General features: G+C 39.6%; 1 protein-coding gene across 33 annotated transcripts in view; it reads right to left on the bottom strand.

The window, feature by feature from the left end:
* The window catches only part of PABIR3 (PABIR family member 3), a 52597-nt gene that overhangs the window by 19876 nt on the left and 14343 nt on the right, over positions 1-18378 (bottom strand). For 30 of the 33 annotated variants that reach the window (XR_012430163.1, XR_012430164.1, XR_012430165.1 and 27 more), the window contains one exon: positions 4461-4517. The exons of the other annotated variants lie outside the window; for them this stretch is intronic. Coding sequence is in view for 25 of the 30 variants with exons in the window: in XM_065538771.2 (XP_065394843.1) it covers positions 4461-4517 (57 nt within the window). In the remaining 5 variants the exon portion in view is untranslated. The remainder of the gene's footprint in view (positions 1-4460; positions 4518-18378) is intronic. 33 annotated transcript variants of the gene reach the window in all.

The following is an 18378-nucleotide window of genomic DNA, read 5'->3' as shown; positions in this document are numbered from 1 at the left end:
AGGGGAGGGAACCTAGATGACAGATCAATAGGTGCAGCAAACCACCATGGCACACGTATACCTATGTAACAAACCTGCACATTCTGCCCATGTATCTTGGAACTTAAGTAAAATAAAATAAAATAAAATAAAAATGCTTTTTTAAATAAAAGAGATCTAAGAGATATATATCAATATATATCAACTAAATGTCATATTTGGATTGTTTGGATCAGTTAAAAATGCATTTTTGAGAATTAGGAAAAATATAACGTGGATTTAGATGACATTAAGGAATAAGATAATTTGTTACGCATAATTATGGCATTGTGATTATGGGGAAAAAAAGTCCTTCTCATGCCCATAAACTTGGGTAAAAAGATATGTCAGAAATTTACTTTAAAGCACTCTCTCCCACCCCTAAAAGAGAAGCAGATAGATGAAAAAGGATATACAAAATGTGGATAATTGTTAAAGCTGTATGGTAGGTATATGGAGATTCTACATTCTATGTTTTAAATTTTCCATTTAAAAAGATTTTTTTAATGCAGTACTCTTGGCACTACGCACAATTACTTACAGTCGTCCCTTGGTATATGTAGGGAACTGGTTCCAGCACCACCCCTCACCCCGCCACCCCCCGGCATATACCAAAATCCACACATCCTCAAGTCCACAGGGGGCCTTCTGGAACCCAAGGACACAAAAAGTCAGCCATACATATAGGAGGGTTTCACATCACAACAATACTGTATTTTTGATCTCCATTATCTGTGTATAAGTGCACCCACGCCATTCAAATCCATGTTGTTCAAGTTTGGAAGTTCCTCAAAAAATGAAAAATAGAGTTACCATATGATCCAGCAATCTCACTCCAAGGTATATCACCCACCAAAAAGGAAATCAGTATATGGAAGAAATATCTATACTCCCATGTTTATTGCAGCACTGTTTACAATAGCTAAGATTTGGAAGCAGCCTAAGTGTTCATCAACAGATGAATGGATAAAGAAAATGTGGTACATATAAACAGTGGAGTACTATTCAGCCATAAAAAGAATGAGATCCAGGCTGGGCACGGTGGCTCACACCTATAATCCCAGCACTTTGGGAGACCGAGGCAGGCAGGATCACCTGAGGTCAGGAGTTTGAGACCAGCCTGGGCAACATGGCAAAACCCTGTCTCTACAAAAAATACAAAAATTAGTCTGTCGCAGTGGCATGGGCCTATAATCCCAGCTACTCAGGAGGCTGAGGCAGGAGAATCACTTGAACCTGGGAGGCAGAGGTTGCAGTGAGCTGAGATGGCGCTACTGTACTCCAGCCTGGGTGATAGAACGAGACTGTCTCAAAAAAAAAAAAAAAAAAAAGGAGATCCAGTAATTTGCAGCAACATGGATGAAACTGGAGGTCATTATGTTAAGTGAAATAAGCCAGGCACAGAAAGACAAACATCTCATGTTTTAACTTATCTTCTTTTTTCTGTTTTTTGAGACGGAGTCTCACTCTGTCACCTAGGCTGGAGTGCAGTGGCGTGATCTCAGCTCACTGCAACCTCCACCTGCCAGGTTCCAGTGATTCTCTAGTCTCAGCCTCCTGAATAGCTGAGATGACAGGCGCCCACCACCACACATGGCTAATTTTTGTATTTTTAGTAGAGACGGGTTTCACCATGTTGGCCAGGCTGGTCTTGAACTCCTGACCTCAAGTGATCTGCCCCCCTCAGCCTCCCAAAGTGCTGGAATTACAGGCGTGAGCCACCGCGCCCAGCCTCATGTTCTTGCTTATTTGTGGGAGGTAAAAATTAAAACACTTGAACTCATGGAGATAGAGATTAGAAGGATGGTTACAAGGCTGGGAAGGGTAAATGAGGGGTGGCGAGGAAGTGGGATGGTTAATGGGTACAAAAATATAGTTAGAAAGAACAAGTAAGACTCAGTATTTGCTAGCACAACAGGGTGACTCTAGTCAATAATAATTTAATTGTACATTTAAACATAACTAAAAGTATAGTTGAATTGTTTGTAACACAAAGGATAAATGCTTGAAGGGATGGATACTCCATTTACCCTGATGTGATTATTACATGTTGCATGCCTATATCAAAGTATCTCATGTACCCCGTGGCACCCATAAAAATTAAATTAATTACTTTTTAAAAACCCAGGTTGTTGAAGGGTCAGTTGTAATTCTTTTCATCCTCAAAACGATTCTATGAGATAGCCAATATTATTCCCCCCGTTTTGATAAAATCAATGCCCTTATTAATGTTGTTAAAGTGAAAGTTCAGAAGGTAATGGGGAGAGAACCACACATTTCCGTTTTGCACTTAAAGGGTTAAGTTTAATAGGGACAAAGAAGTCAGTCAAAGAATGCATGTAAAGAAATATGCAACCTATGCCAGGCACAGTGGCTCACCCCTGTAATCCCAGTACTTTGGGAGGCTGGAGGCTGAGGTGGGCAGATCACTTGAGGTCAGAAGTTCGAGACCAGCCTGACCAACATGGTGAAATCCCATCTCTACTAAAAATACAAAAAAATTAGCCGGGTGTGGTGGCATGCACCTGTGATCCCAGCTACTCGGGAGGCTGAGGCAGGAGAATCCCTTGAACCCAGGAGGTGGAGATTGTAGTGAGCTGAGATAGTGCCACTGCACTCCCACCTGGGCGACAGAGTAAGACTCCGTCTCAAAAAAAAAAAAGAAAAAAAAAGAAATATGCAACTTAAGATATCTATCAGGCCATTAAACTGCTGAAAATAAGTCTTAATTTTCCATTCAATCAGTATCCAGATTGAAAATTAATGGTTTTCTGTTTTCCCATCTCATTCATTTTCTACTTATATTTCATTTTTAAATGTTTATAATATATATTATGTTACTAGGGAAATAAACTGCATTAAACTTATATTCCTAACCAGTATTAGTAAATTAGTATTTATATCAAGCTTCGTCAGCAAATAGCAACACGTAACCCATTTTCAAATATTTGGTTTGATTTAGGAAAAGCAAAGAAACATATTGCACAGATAAATCAGAGGTCGCTTTACTACTTCTTTGAACTTGTTTCATTCCTTAAGAATTTCTAAAATAGCTACATACAAAGACAGGAGTAAAAGCAACTTTTACCTACTAAAAAGTAAAAAAAAAAGGCCTGGCGCGGTGGCTCACACCTGTAATCCCTGCAATTTGGGAGGCCGAGGTGGTCAGATCACCTGAGGTCAGGAGTTTGAGACCAGTCTGGCCAACATGATGAAACCCTGTCTCTACTAAAAATACAAAAATTAGCCGGGCATGGTGGCAGGCGCCTGTAATCCCAGCTACTCGGGAGGCTTAGGCAGGAGAATCACTTGAACGCGGGAGGTGGAGGTTGCAGTGAGCCAAGATGGAGCCACTGCACTCCAGTCTGTGCAACAGAGCAAAACTCTGTCTCAAAAAGGAAAAAAACCGTTTTTACCATACTTTCCTGCTAGTGGATAAGCTGACCTTAGGGAAGCCATGTCACAGGGGTGGAAGGGAGAGAGGGAAAGGAAGCAAGAGTTGGAGGACTAACAACTAGGATTACAAGACGGTATTATGGGCTTTGTGCACTGAAACAGGGAAAGGGGAGCTGGAAAATAATCCAGTAATTTGGGGCCAAACCTTGGCTCTGACATTCACCAACTCTGGACATTGGGTAAATTGCTAAATTTCTCCCCTTTTTAGTTTCTGACCTTATAAAGTTGTTGCAAGATAAAATGAGACCACAAATGGAAAGTACCTATTAGTGCTAAGTGAATAATAAGCCTCTCTTGGGGGGAAAAATGTCTGCTTGTAACTGGGTCAAAAAAAAAATACCACCTGTGGCATAGTGGTGATTTGATCTTTTGAGTTCTGTGGCTAATCCTTGGATAATTAAAAGGTTGAATTCTGTATTATGCTTGTGCTATTAAGCATGCTTGTGCACATGAGTGCACACCCACCCACCCTCATACACCCTCCCAACCACACACACAAACACAAACACACACGCACACAGAGATGCGCATGCGTGTACACGGGCACAAAATATAAACCAGTGAGGTACAATGTGTCCCTGAACTCAGATCACTAAGAAGTTAACACAAAACAATAGCATGAAGCCCATTTTATCTGTCAAAAAACTCATCTGAGGGTTAAAAAAATAATGATAACTATAGTTATTATGAAGCTGAAAATTAATTTTTGTGTATAACATTCCACTTTCAGATCCCTGGAAGAACGAAGCTAGACTCAAGGTATAAGAGTATGTAGTATTTCCAGAAATTATTAATTAAAACAGTTAATAAGCCAAATAAAGGGCTTCTTAGTTTGTTTTGTCTTTTTTTAAAGAAATCATTCCTAGAAATAAAAACTTAATTACATGTGACCTCACTTAGAATTACTGAAACATAGGTATTTTCACAAAGAAAAATAAAATTTACTTTTTTAAATGACCAGTTGTCAGTTTGGAAAGTCTTCTTACCTGTTTGATTTGATGAAGGCGGCTGATGGAACCATGAAAGGGAGAAGGTGGCAACAACTGAAATTTAAAATGTAGATGTCAAGCTTGCTTTAACGTTTCTGATTAATTATATCTAAACATTAAGTCAATGTTGAATTACCTAAAATAATTATTTAGTGTCTTACGCATGCCAGCAACAGTATCAGTTAGGTTCAAAGTTAAAAAAAGATCCAACTGAATCTTGACTGAAAATTATACTAATCAAAAATCAACACTTTCCAAAACAGAAGAAAATAACTGTTATCATAATAAATACAGAGCAGAACATCAATAGAGGATTTTGTTTGTCACTACCTTTTCTTTCCTAAGGCACTAGATCTTAAAATTGCCTCATTTTTCTTGCCAGTTTTAGCCCATCATTAAAGCTTAGTGAGAGGTATTACCCAGAACAAAAAGCTGAAACAGTCATTGAATCAGTAGCTAGCTTGCCAAGCATACTGCCCAAAAATCATAAACAGAATAACTACATCAAATATCCTGGAATCTAGCTGGGAAACCAAACTTTCATAATATGGAAGGACTTTAAGGTAATCACTTTCAAGTCATTTAGCATATTTTACTCTTGGTTGCTCAGATACTTCTTGTCTAGGTCCTTTCTCTTTTTTGGGGCTACTTTTTCCTTTTCAGTCTTCTCTCAAAGCTTATGAGGACCCACACAAGAGGGGAATGAAAGAATGGAGGCATTTAAAGCTAAGTGTGAAAATGAGGCTTGAAAATTGTCTTCAGAATTCATTTGTAAACTCTTTCTGTACCGTGGTTATTTCTTAAAATGCCAGATAATGTGTTTACCATATCTTAGTTTCAAATTCTATCTTAAGAGCACATTGAGTTGTACATTCAAAATATTGAATGAAGTCGGGCGCGGTGGCTCATGCCTGTATTCCCAGCAATTTGGGAGGCCAAAGCAGGCAGATCACTTGAGGCCAGGAATTCGAGACCAGCCTGGCCAACATGGTGAAACCCCGTCTCTACTAAAAATACAAAAATTAGCCGAGCGTGGTGGCACATGCCTCTAATCCCAGCTACCTGGGATTTTTAAGAAAAAGAAAAGAAAGGACCTGGAGGCCAGGCACGGGGGACTCATGCCTATTATCCTGGCACTTTGAGAGGATCACTTGAGGCCAGGAGTTCAAGACCAGCCTGCACAAGATGGCAAAAACCCACATATGTGTGTGTGTGTGTGTGTGTGTGTGTGTGTGTGTGTATGGTGTATATAGTATATATATAGTGTACATAGTATAGTGTACATATATATAGTGTATATAATATATATTAATACTTTAAGCAACATATAATGAGTGAGGTAATATATTCCTTAAAAAGCAATATGATACATTTTAAAACCCAATAGAAATTCAGACTATCTGCTTCATAGAAACATTTATTTATCTAACACATACTTTATTTTTTTTATTTATTTATTTTTTTAGAGATGGTGTCTTGCTGTGTTGCCTAGGCTGGAGAGTGTGTGTGTGTGTGTGTGTGTGTATATATATATATATATAGAGAGAGAGAGAGAGAGAGAGAGAGAAAGAGAGAGAGAGCGCACTGAGCTAGGCCCTGAAGATCCAAAGATAAATAAGACATTTTCCTGTCCTTGAGCAAGTCAAAGTCTAATTAGGGGAAACTAGGTCACAGTCAAATGGCAGAACAGAGTTATGATTTGGGTTCAAGAGACAGAGTTCAAAGGACAGAGAACTCTGTGTGGGTCTTGGAGAAGTCTTCACAGAGGAGTAGCAATTCATTAGATAGAGAAGAGGAGGGAGGACATTTCAAGGAGTGAGAGGAAACACTCAGGCAGAGAGGAATGTTCAGGGAACAGAGAGGTTCAGGGTGGCTGAAACTTAGTACTTGCGAGGGTGCAGCAGGAAACAAATTTAGGGAAATTAGACTAAAATCAGATTGTAGTTTTTGGACTTTAGCCTTTGAGCACAATAGGAAACCCAGAGCATAGATTCCTCTGAGTTCTTAAACCTCAAAGGTTGTTTAAACAAGATCATATCTACTTTAGAAAGGTAACCCGAGCAACATCATGCAGAACACATTGATGGTGGATGGAAGACGAACTAGACGCAGGGTCACAGGCCAGGTCACAGATGGCGAGGGTCTAAATGAAAAACGGAGAGTGAAGAGAAGGAGGTAGATTAGAGAAATGACCAGAAGGCTGAAGAAGAGGTTGCTAAGGTTCCCAGTAGAAACCAACAGATGGGGTGCAGCACAGCAACATGGCACAAGTATACATATGTAACAAACCTGCACGTTATGCACATGTACCCTACAACTTAAAGTATAATAATAATAAATAAATTAAAAAAAAAAAAAAAAAGAAAAACAAAAAAAAAAAAAAAAAAAAAAAAAAAGAAACCAACAGATGGAGTGTGGCCATGAAAGGCAGTAAGAGGAGTGAGTGAGTGAGTGGAGGCAAGATGAGTGTTCAAAAAGTATGTGTTGGGCCAGGTGTGGTGGCTCATGCCTGTAATTCCAGCACTTTGGGAAGAGGAGGTGGAGGCGGGTGGATCACTTGAGGTCAGGAGTTCGAGACCAGCCTGGCCAATATAGTGAAACCCTGTCTCTCCCAAAAATACAAAAATTAGCCAGGCATGGTGGCAGGTGACTGGAACCCCAGCTACTCAGGAGGCTGAGGCAGAAGAATCGCTTGAACCCAGGAGGCAGAGCTTACAGTGAGCTGAGATCGTGCCACTGCACTCCAGCCTAGGCAACAGAGCAAGACACCATCTCTAAATAAACAAATTAATTAATTAAAATAAAGTATGTGTTGGATAAATAAATGTTTCTATGAAGCACATAGTCTGAATTTTTGTTGGGTTTTAAAATGTATCATATTGCTTTTTAAGGAATATATTACCTCACTCATTATATGTTGCTTAAAGTATTAAAATCAGTTTGTTTTTTTTCAAATCATTTGCTATAAAGTAGAAGAAACAGCCAAGGTTGTAAAAATAACAATAGAAAATTGGTATGTGGGTAACTGAAAATTTACTACAAATAAATTTTATTTGACAATTAGCAACAACTACTTCATCACACTAATTCGCTATTGTCAAAATATGGCTAGCTGTTAAGTATTTCACTATTTTTTGAATACTTGCTATGTTTAATGAGCTATTTTTCTGCTCAGAGGGGAATGAGAGAATTGTTTTCTTTAAAAAAAAAAAAAAAAGACAGCTAATAAGCTGTTGCTATTACTCTCAGTTATTACTCAGAGACCTTACAATCCACTGAAGAAACCAGTCTTGGAAGCAGATTTTATATAAGAGACAAGGAAGTGCACGTCAAATGAAAGCAAAGTAGGGTGGGAATAAAAAGCAAAGATGAAGTGGGTGTGTGTAGGGGGTGGGAGGTGGAAGACAAATAAGAAAGGCATAAGGTGGTATTTCAGTTGGACCTTTAGGACAAGGAGTTTGCCAGCAAAAGCAACAGAAAAGTGAAAGTGCTTGGCATGTGTTAAGACGGGATATTGGCCCTGTGTGAGTGGAACACCAAGAGTTCATGGAGGGAGAAAGGACTCTGAGGCCAAAAGCGTGAAGATGCTAGAAAGCTTTAAATGTCATGCTCAAAGAGTTTGAACTGTGGAAAAATGATCTACTCTGTTATACATAGGAGAAGAGCAGGTTACACCTAATGGCACCATCTATTTAACTTTGGAATAGACGTACTCAGATATCATCAGCCCTGAGCCTGGTTCTATTGCTATCCAGAGAATGGGTATAAACATGTCACGCTGCACGTGGTGGCTCACACCTGTAATCCTAGCACTTTGGGAGGCCAAGGCGGGCAGATCACTTGAGGTCAGGAGTTCAAGACTAGCCTGGCCAACATGGTGAAACCCTATCTCTACAAAAAAAAAAAAAAAAAAAAAAAAAAAGCCAGGTGTGGTGGCAGGCGCCTATAATCTCAGCTACTCTGGAGGCTGCCACAGGAGAAATCACTTGAACCTGGGAGGCGGAGGCTGCAGTCAGCCAAGATCGCACCACTGCACTCCAGCCTGGATGACAGAGCAAGACTGACTCAAATAATAATAATAATAATAATAAAAATCTGACAGTTGTGGACTCTTGACTGGTGCATAACTCAGACTGGTCTGTATTAATCATGTTCCAGGGTTGATATTCTAAGGAAATTTGTAATTCAAACCAATAATGCTATTAGTTGCCCCTTCTAACAAAAGTCAGAAATCTTTTCTGGATAAAACTTATATTAAAGGGATACATTGAATATATAATTTGTTGCTATAGGCAATAGTGTTAAGAACAACATGCCAGAGTTGCCGTTTCAAGCATCTACTTATATTAAATGTGATAATGGTGATAATGCATGTAATGTGTTTAGCACAGTACCTGGCACACAGTATGTGCTAAATAAATGGTAACTATTACTACTACCACCATTATTACTATCATCGTCAAACACTCTAAAATATATCATTTAATGATACATAAACAATTTGGATTATATGCTGAGTATTTATAAAACTAGGCTATCTGTCCCCTGTTACCCAGCAGTTTCCAGTCTTTTCCTATTTGATCTTTTATTTATTTATTTTTAATAGATTTTATTTTTTAGAGCACTCTTCGGTTCACAGTGAAATTGAACAGAAATTATAAAGAGTTCCCACATACCCCCCAGCCCTCACACAGGTGCAGCCTCTCCCACTATCAACATCCCTCACCAGAATGGTGCATTTTTTACAACCAATGAAGCCACATTGGCACATCATGACCACCCAAAGTTCATAGTTTACATTTAGGTTCACTCCTGGTGTTGGATATGCTAAGGGTTTTGTATGACATGCATCCATCATTATAGTATGCTACAGAGTAGTTTCACTGCCCTAAAATTCCTCTATGCTCTGCCGTTTGTCCTATCTGTTTTCTTCTTCTTCTCCTTCTCCCCTTCTCCGTCTTCTTTTTTTTTTTTTTTTTTGAGGAGTCTCAGTCTATCACCCAGGCTAAAGTGCAGTGGCCCAATCTTGGCTCACTGCAACCTCCACCTCCTGAGTTTAAGCAATTCTCCTGCCTCAGCCTTCCGAGTAGCTGGGATTATGGGCGTGCGCCACCATGCCCGGCTAATTTTTATATTTTTAGTAGAGACATGATTTCTCCATGTTGGCCAGGCTGATCTCGAACTCCTGGCTTCAAGTGATCCACCCACCTTGGCCTCCCAAAGTGCTGGGATTACAGGCATGAGCCACCAGGCCTGTCCCTGATCTTTTCGTTTTTAACAGAAATTGGCTCACATTTTTTTCTCATTATAAAGCATATATATTTAATATATATAATTTTATACATTCTGAGTCTTTCCATGTTAAAATTCATCTGCAACGCCATTTTAAGTGCTGAGTATTATACTGTAAGGATGTACCATAATAATAAGCAGCACTTTTATTATGTGCCACACATGTTTTATCTCATTCAATTCTCACAGCAACCCCATGAGGTATGCATTATTATCACCCCCATTTTGCCTCAGAAAAATTGAGTGCTACAGTGATTAAGTAACTTGCCCAAGGAGTTATTCAGTCATTGCTAGAACTGGAATTCAAATACAGGTAATGAAGGCTCTTTCGATTGACCTATTCCCTGTTGTTAGACATTCAGACTGCTGCCATATTTTTTGCTAGCTCTTGTAAATAATGTTGTAATAATATCTTTTAAGCTAATGTTTGTGCACATCCTTAATTCTTTAGGATCAATTCATAGAGCTGGAATTTCTGGGTTGCAAGGTTGTTGATACAGATCGCCAAGCTGCCCTCCAGAAAACTTACGCAAATTTATTTCCCAGTAGTGTATTAGAATACCTATTTCCTTGTACCCTCTCAACATTAGATACTGTGACCTTTTTTCTTTTTTACTTGAACCCCTAATATTGCTAATTTTAAAAATATTTACATTCCCATTCTTAAGGCATACTATAAAAATAATCAAATTTTCAAAGCAAGCAGAAAACACTGTGATTTATACCGTTTGGGAGATTCTTCCTCAGTATTTCCCTTTAGTAACACTAATTGAGAAGTTGTGCAGTGGCATGAACAGAATCCGAAAAATTAAGGTTTTTCTGAAAAAAATCTCATCTATACATGGATATATATGTGTGCATGTATATATTGTGTATATGCATATACATGTATACATATATACATACATGTATATATGTATGTACATAGAATACATGTATACAAATATACATACATATACACACATATACATACACACAAACACACACACCTTTGAAGAAGTAGAATTTTAATACATTTAATTCATGCTACTAAGGTTCACATCTTCATCGATCAAATGCCCAGAAAATTCACAATATATAACATGAAACACTATGGTTTATAAAGTTTATAATCTAATGAAAAAGATATATAACCTGAACTTAAATGTATACATATATTTTCTATAGAAATTGTGACACTTTGGCTATATTAAAATTACATGTCATAAATAAGACAATTACTTTTTTTTTTTTTTTTGAGACGGAGTCTCGCTCTGCCGCCCAGGCTGGAGTGCAGTGGCCGGATCTCAGCTCACTGCAAGCTCCGCCTCCCGGGTTCACGCCATTCTCCTGCCTCAGCCTCCCCAGTAGCTGGGACTACAGGCGCCCGTCACCTCGCCCGGCTAGTTTTTTTTTGTATTTTTTAGTAGAGACGGGGTTTCACCGTGTCAGCCAGGATGGTCTCGATCTCCTGACCTCGTGATCCGCCCGCCTCGGCCTCCCAAAGTGCTGGGATTACAGGCTTGAGCCACCGCGCCCGGCCGACAATTACTTTTTATTAATTTTTTATTTATTTAACTTTTATTTTAGGTTTGGGGTTACATGTGAAGGTTTGTTACATAGGTAAACACGTGTCACTAGGATTTGTTGTACATATTATTCCTTTTCTTTTTTTCTTTCTTTTTTTTTTTTTTTTTTTTTTTTGAGATGGAGTCTCGCTCTGTCACCCAGGCTGGGGTGCAGTGGTGCAATCTCGGCTCACTGCAACCTCCATCTCCCAGGTTCAAGCAATTCTCCTGTCTTAGCCTCCTAAATAGTTGGGACTACAGGCACGTACCATTATGCCCGGCTAATTTTTTTGTATTTTTAGTAGAAATGGGGTTTCACCATGTTGACCAGGCTGGTCTCAAACTCCTGACCTCAGGTGATCTGCCTGCCTTGGCCTCCCAAAGTGCTGGGATTACAGGTGTGAGCCACCGTCCCTGGCCTGTTGTACATACTATTTCATCATCCAGGTAGTAAGCCCAGTACCTACTAGTTATCTTTTCTGCTTCCCTCCTCATATCCTCCCCGCTCAAGTAGACCCTAGTGTCTGTTGTTTCCTTATGTTCATAAGTTCTTATCATTTAGCTCCCACTTATAAGTGAGAAAACATGGTATGGCAAATTTGTTTCATAAAATAATGATGGAAGACTTCCTAGAAGAGATTATTTTTAATTTATATGTAAGGAATGGGAAGGAACCAGTTTAGGTTCAGGTAAAGGCTTAGGATTTCCCATTGAAAAACTTTATCCAGGAAATCATGAGAAGATTGACTGAGATAGTGTGAAATGTCTGAGGTAGGTAGGATTTGAACTTGAGCTACAGAATCATAAGCTACAAGAATGTTTTAATTGGACAAAATGTGGATCAAATATTGTATTGGCTGATTCTTTTAGTAATAATGCGAGAAATTAATTGCAGAAAACAAGGCTTCTGGAAGAGAATTCTCCCCAAATTAAGTACTACAAGTGGTGTTTGCAAAGGAATTACCTTGGATAATTTTTCCACATGAAACAAAGTATTAAAATAGAAATAATGAGTTTACTGAGATGTAATAAACATCACTGGTATCTTCTGTGTAAATTTCCCACTGTGCCTTTTTCTCACGTTCCAGGAAAAAAGTCCTTGGAAGGAACCAAGAGTATCAGCACCAAGGAATGATGTCATGGTGTGAAGGTGGCTGGGAGTAGAAGTAGGGGGAGGTTAGGGAGGGTGCTGGGTGAAGCTAATTCCTAAGAATTATTTCCAGTGACAGGATTAAGATAGGAGGAAAAACCAAGCTTAGTTCCATTTAAGAGAGATCACAGAAAATTAATATTGTAAAGACATTAAGATTTTTAAAAATTATGTTTCATTTTCCTAGGTTTGCTGTTTTTAAGCCATTTCCTACTATAGTAACTACAGATAAAATGCTCAGAAAATCCTAAACAGAGGGTTGTACACTATGTTTATAAATGTCTCTGCTTAGTTTCAGAAATGATTTAAGATGGTTTATAATGCTACTCAACATGAACTGAACATGGGCTAGATGCACAGGGCATAAAGTAGGATCAGGAATGTATTACATGCTTGCGACTTTGTGGGCCATACACTAGATTTGGGGTTTGTGGTTGCCAATATGAAAAGCAAAACCTAATGAGACAGATGTCAGTAGGCCTAAAATTAGAACAGAGGAATTGCTCAAGAAAAGCACAACCTTTTCTCTTAGGAAGATGAGACATTTCCCCTGCTTCCTTTGGAAGAGGAGGGGGTGGGGATGGAGAAGTGACGCAGTGACACCCAGATTGAGAAGGGCCAGAATTCCTGGTGGGAGAGAAAGGCACAGGCATGTCAACTTCAGAGTTCTTAGGAGATAAAGCAAAGAGGTGATTTGGGAGAAGGCATAGTCTCAATGTCAGAAGAGGTCTTCGGGCTTCTATTCAACAGAAGTGGGTGAAGTGATTTCCCGAGAGAAGTGAAGAAAATATTCGCACTTAATTAAACAAAATAATTGTGAGGGAACAGCTTTTTTTTTTTTTTTTTATACAATGCTTGGAAAATATGCATCTTTATTTTTGTGTTGAATGAAACCCATGGCTCTTCAATGCCCTCTGTCACAGTGATTTGTTTCTAAAACAGTTTTACCTATATATGTATGTATACACACACCCCCCATATATATATACACACCATATATATGTATATATGGTATATATGGTGTGTGTGTGTGTGTGTGTGTATATATATATATATTTTTTTCATATGGAGTCTGTCTCTGTCGCCCAGGCTGGAGTGCAGTGGTGGGATCTTGGCTCACTGCAAGCTCCACCCCCTGGGTTCAAGAGATTCTCCTGCCTCAGCCTCCCAAGTAACAGGGATTACAGGCACGTGCCACCACACCTGGCTAATTTTTTGTATTTTTAGTAGAGATGGGATTTCACTGTGTTGGCCAGGCTAGTCTCAAACTCCTGACCTCAAGTAATCCGCCCGCCTGGGCCTCTGAAAGTGCTGGGATTACAGGCGTGAGCTACTGCGCCCAGCCTGTTTTACCTATATTTAAATACATGAAAAGTAGCACCAATTTTTAAAATAATGGTAAAATACACTAACATGAAACTTACCATCTCAACCATTTTGAAGCATACAGTTCAGCAGTATTACGTACATTCACATCGTTGTGCAGCCAATCTCTAGACTCTTTTCATCGTGCAAAACTGAAACCCTTTAAAACTGTACCCTTGCAAAACTGTATCCTTTAAACTACAACTCCCCATTCCTTCCTCCTCCCAGACCCTAGCAACCACCATTCTACCTTCTGTCTCTTTGAATTTGGCTACTTTAGATGCCTGTGGCACCAATTTTAAGGATAGGCCAGTATAGGATATAACCATTAAACTTATAGTTTATGATATCATTCAATAATATTTGTATTTTTTCAAGAATAATGTTTCCATTTTGTAATATAATATCTATTAGAAATGAAAACACCGGTATTGCTCATGCTTTGTGAAAAACACCCAACTAGTATAGAAATGCATAAAGTAAAAATAAAATTCTGCCTATAATGCCAGGCTCCAGAGATATATACTAAAGATAGGTTGATAGATATCCTTCTCGACATCTGTAAATATATATAACAGCTTGCTATCCATTGATTTTGAACCCTGGGTCTAATTACTAGGTACATAATTAACTGTGGCTGCTGAAGATGGTAGGGTGGAGAGATAGAAGGAACCTGAGTCTCTGATGACGTCATTGGGCCACTGAACTAACCCGGCCTAGAACCTCCTTTTCTTGGGGTTTCTTATTATTTGAGATAATAAATGTTCCTTATTGTTTAAGTCTCTCTGTTTTTTGTTTGTTTGTTTGTTTTTGTTTTTTTTGAGACAGAGTCTTACTCTGTCACCCAGGTTGGAGTGCAGTGGCGTGATCTCGGCTCACTGCAAACTCCACCTCCCGGGTTCAAGCGATTTTCCTGCCTCAGCCTACTGAGTAGCTGGGATTACAGGCGCATGCCATCATGCCTGGCTAATTTTTGTATTTTTAGGAGAGACGGGATTTTACCATGTTGGCCAGGCTGGTCCTGAACTCCCAACCTCAGGTGATCTGCCCACCTTGGCCTCCCAAAGTGCTGGGATTACAGGCATAAGCCACTTTGCCCAGGCTGTTTAAGTCTCTTCGAATTGGATTTTACTGCTTTTGCCAAAAGCATTCTAATTCATGTCATTCTCCTAGATAATTCAGCAGTTCTATACTAAAGGTAAGTATATACTTACATATGTCTTATAATAATAATGAAGTGATACTTTGACACAATAAAACCATATGCATAGTATTGTTATAGCAAGCTAAACCAACAAGCCTTGAAATCCCCATCATCCAATAAGTTAAAATGACTTCAATTCTGCCAAACACAATCTGTTATATAAGATGGTTTATTTTAAATATACATTATATTAAACTGAACATTATGCAAATTAAGAGCCTAGAATTCCTAAGGAATGTTATGCATTTTTAAAATGCCAAGTATTGCCGGGCACAGTGGCTTACGCCTATAATCCCAGCACTTTGGGAGGGCAAGGCAGGTGGATCACGATGTCAAGAGTTTGAGACCAGCCTGGCCAATATGGTGAAATCCCATCTCTACTAAAAATGTGAACATTAGCCAAGTGTGGTGGCGCACGCCTGTAGTCCCAGCTACTCAGGAGGCTGAGGCAGAAGAATCGCTTGAACCTGGGAGGCGGAGGTTGCAGTGAGCCAAGATCACGTCACTGCACTCCAGCCTGGGCAAGAGATCCATCTCAAAAATAAATAAATAAATAAAGGAAAAGTATCCTTTAAGTGTTTGGTACTAGAAAAAAAGATTTTAAAATTATAATTTTTAAAAAGCCAGGTACACTGGTTGCTGACTATATGTACTATTACTGATTTTAAAAAACCACATATTTATTGAGCATTTAGTATGTGTCAGTGCTGTGCTGAGTGCTTTATACTGATCAAGGTAATCCACAACAAACCTATAAAGCAGTTACTCTTACATTCCCATTTTACAGATGAGGAATTTGCCCCCCCGCCCCCCAAATAACTGAGCTTGGATGTACAGTGTCATTTATAGGTCCTTGGCTCTCAGTTATTCTTCAAAATCAAATCTGGCTTCATCTTACCCCACTCCTCCTTCTATGGAAAGTGCTCTCAAATGTAAGAATTCATGAGTAATCTCTGTTTGGTAATTTAAAGGACACTTTTCAGTCTGTTTGACTGCTTGACAGCATATGACTTACAACTTTTCCTTGTTTTTTCATGATACTACTCTCTTCTGAAGCCTCCTCCTGCCTCTCTACTTAGTCCATCACTCCTCTTCTGATTGATTTTTAAGTGTTGGTGATTTTTAAAGTTTTGTCCTGCAACTTCTTCTCTGCTCTTTCTATACTCTCTTTGTAGGTAATATCATTCATTCCCACAGCTTTAAATAACAATCTACTGATGATTCCCAAATGGTTATCTCTAGCCCAGATCTCACTCCTGAGCTTCAAACTAGTACATCGAACATCACTAGTTTACATGTCCAAGAGAACCTCAAATGTAACATGTGCAAAGCTAAACTCATCCTCCTTTGTAAATCTACTCTTCCTGCAGTGGTCCCTTCTTATTCTGTGGCACCACCATCCCATCAGCTGCCCAAGCTAGAGACCTAGGAATCATGTTTGCCTCCACTGTTTCCCAACATCCATTGATTCCATCTTTGAAATTTCTTCTGAATCTGGAACTTTTCTCCATTTCCACTACCATCACACTAGTCCAAGCTACCATCAGCTCTTTGCCAGGGTGATTGCAGTAGCCTATCTGATCTTCTTGCATATACGTTTGCCCTCTTCCAATCCACTTTCCACTCTGCAGCCAGGGCAATCTTTTAACAAATCTGATCATGTCAATCATTGGCTCAAAACTCTTCAATGGCTTCTCCACATCTCTCACTACTGTATATTTACTTTCTTTTTTTTTTTTTTTTGAGACGGAGTCTCGCTCTGTAGCCCAGGCTGGAGTGCAGCGGCCGGATCTCAGCTCACTGCAAGCTCTGCCTCCTGGGTCCACACCATTCTCCTGCCTCAGCCTCCTGAGTAGCTGGGACTACAGGCGCCCGCCACCTCGCCCGGCTAGTTTTTTTTTTTTTGTATTTTTTAGTAGAGACGGGGTTTCACCGTGTTAGCCAGGATGGTCTCGATCTCCTGACCTCGTGATCCACCCGTCTCGGCCTCCCAAAGTGCTGGGATTACAGGCTTGAGCCACCACGCCCGGCCCTGTATATTTACTTTCACTGTAGCTAAAATGCACTTCTTTCAAATTTTATACACACTCTTTTATCTATACAGCATACTTCCTTTTCCAGGACTTCAAGCATACTGTTTTCTACAAGGAATATTGTCTACCCCTGTCATCAATATCCCAAACTAGCTAACCCCCTCACATCAGTAAGATCTCAACTAAGATGTTATCTCCTCCCCAAACTCGGTTAGATTAACCCTGGCAACTAGATCAGGGCCTAATACGTAGTGGGTCCTAAACCACTACGTTGGTTTTGCTGAGTAGAAGACTGGATAGGTATGGAAGGCTTTGAGAGGCAAACAGGTGCTCAATAAATATCATTGAATGAATGAGTAAATGAGTGGAAAGAAGAAATATTTATTTAATGAAGAGTTATAATTTCTCCCACTATATTGTGGGAATAATATTGAATATCATTCTATGAGGAGGAAAATGTCCACTTTTAAGATTAGCAAGCAATATTTTTTGTTTGTTTGTTTGTTTTTTGTTTTGAGAGAGAGTCTCACTCTGTCGCCAGGCTGGAGTGCAGTGGCGTGATCTCGTCTCACCACAACCTCCAACTCCTGGGTTCAAGCGATTCTCCTGGCTCAGCCTCCCCAGTAGCTGGGATTACAGGCATGCACCACCACACCCGACTAATTTTGTATTTTTGGTAGAGATGGGGTTTCACCATGTTGGCCAGGCTGGTCTCGAACTCCTGACCTCACATGATCCTCCTGCCTCGGCCTCCCAGAGTGTTAGGATTACAGGTGTAAGCCACCACGCCTGGCCACAAGCAATATTTTTAAATTGGTATCAAGCTATAACATTTCACTAAAATGTATTCTATAGATTCTATCACATTAAAAATCATATTATAAGAGAAATCTATAATACACAACACATAACACATAAATTACCAAACTGATTCAAGAAGAAAAAGAAAATCTCAACAAACCTATAACAAGAGATAGAATTTGTAATCAAAAACCTCCCAACAAAGAAACATCCAGGACCAGATGGTTTCAACGCTGAACTCTACCAAATATTCAAAGAATCAACAACACCAGGCCAGGAACAGTGGCTCACACCTGTAATCCCTGCACTTTGGGAGGCCGAGGCAGGTGGATCATCTGAGGTCAGAAGTTTGAGACTAGCCTGGCCAACATGATGAAACCCTGTCTCTACTAAAAATACAGAAAATTAGCTGGGCGTGGTGGCGGGTGCCTGTAATACCAGCTACTCAGGAGGCTGAGGCAGGAGAATCGCTTGAACCCGGGAGGCAGAGATTGCAGTGAGTCAAGATCGTGCCACTGTGCTC

Source organism: Macaca fascicularis, chromosome X (assembly GCF_037993035.2).
Source record: "Macaca fascicularis isolate 582-1 chromosome X, T2T-MFA8v1.1".
Lineage (NCBI taxonomy): Eukaryota > Metazoa > Chordata > Mammalia > Primates > Cercopithecidae > Macaca > Macaca fascicularis.
Note: the sequence above shows the minus strand (reverse complement) of the source record. Positions and strands in the feature narration are given on the sequence as shown.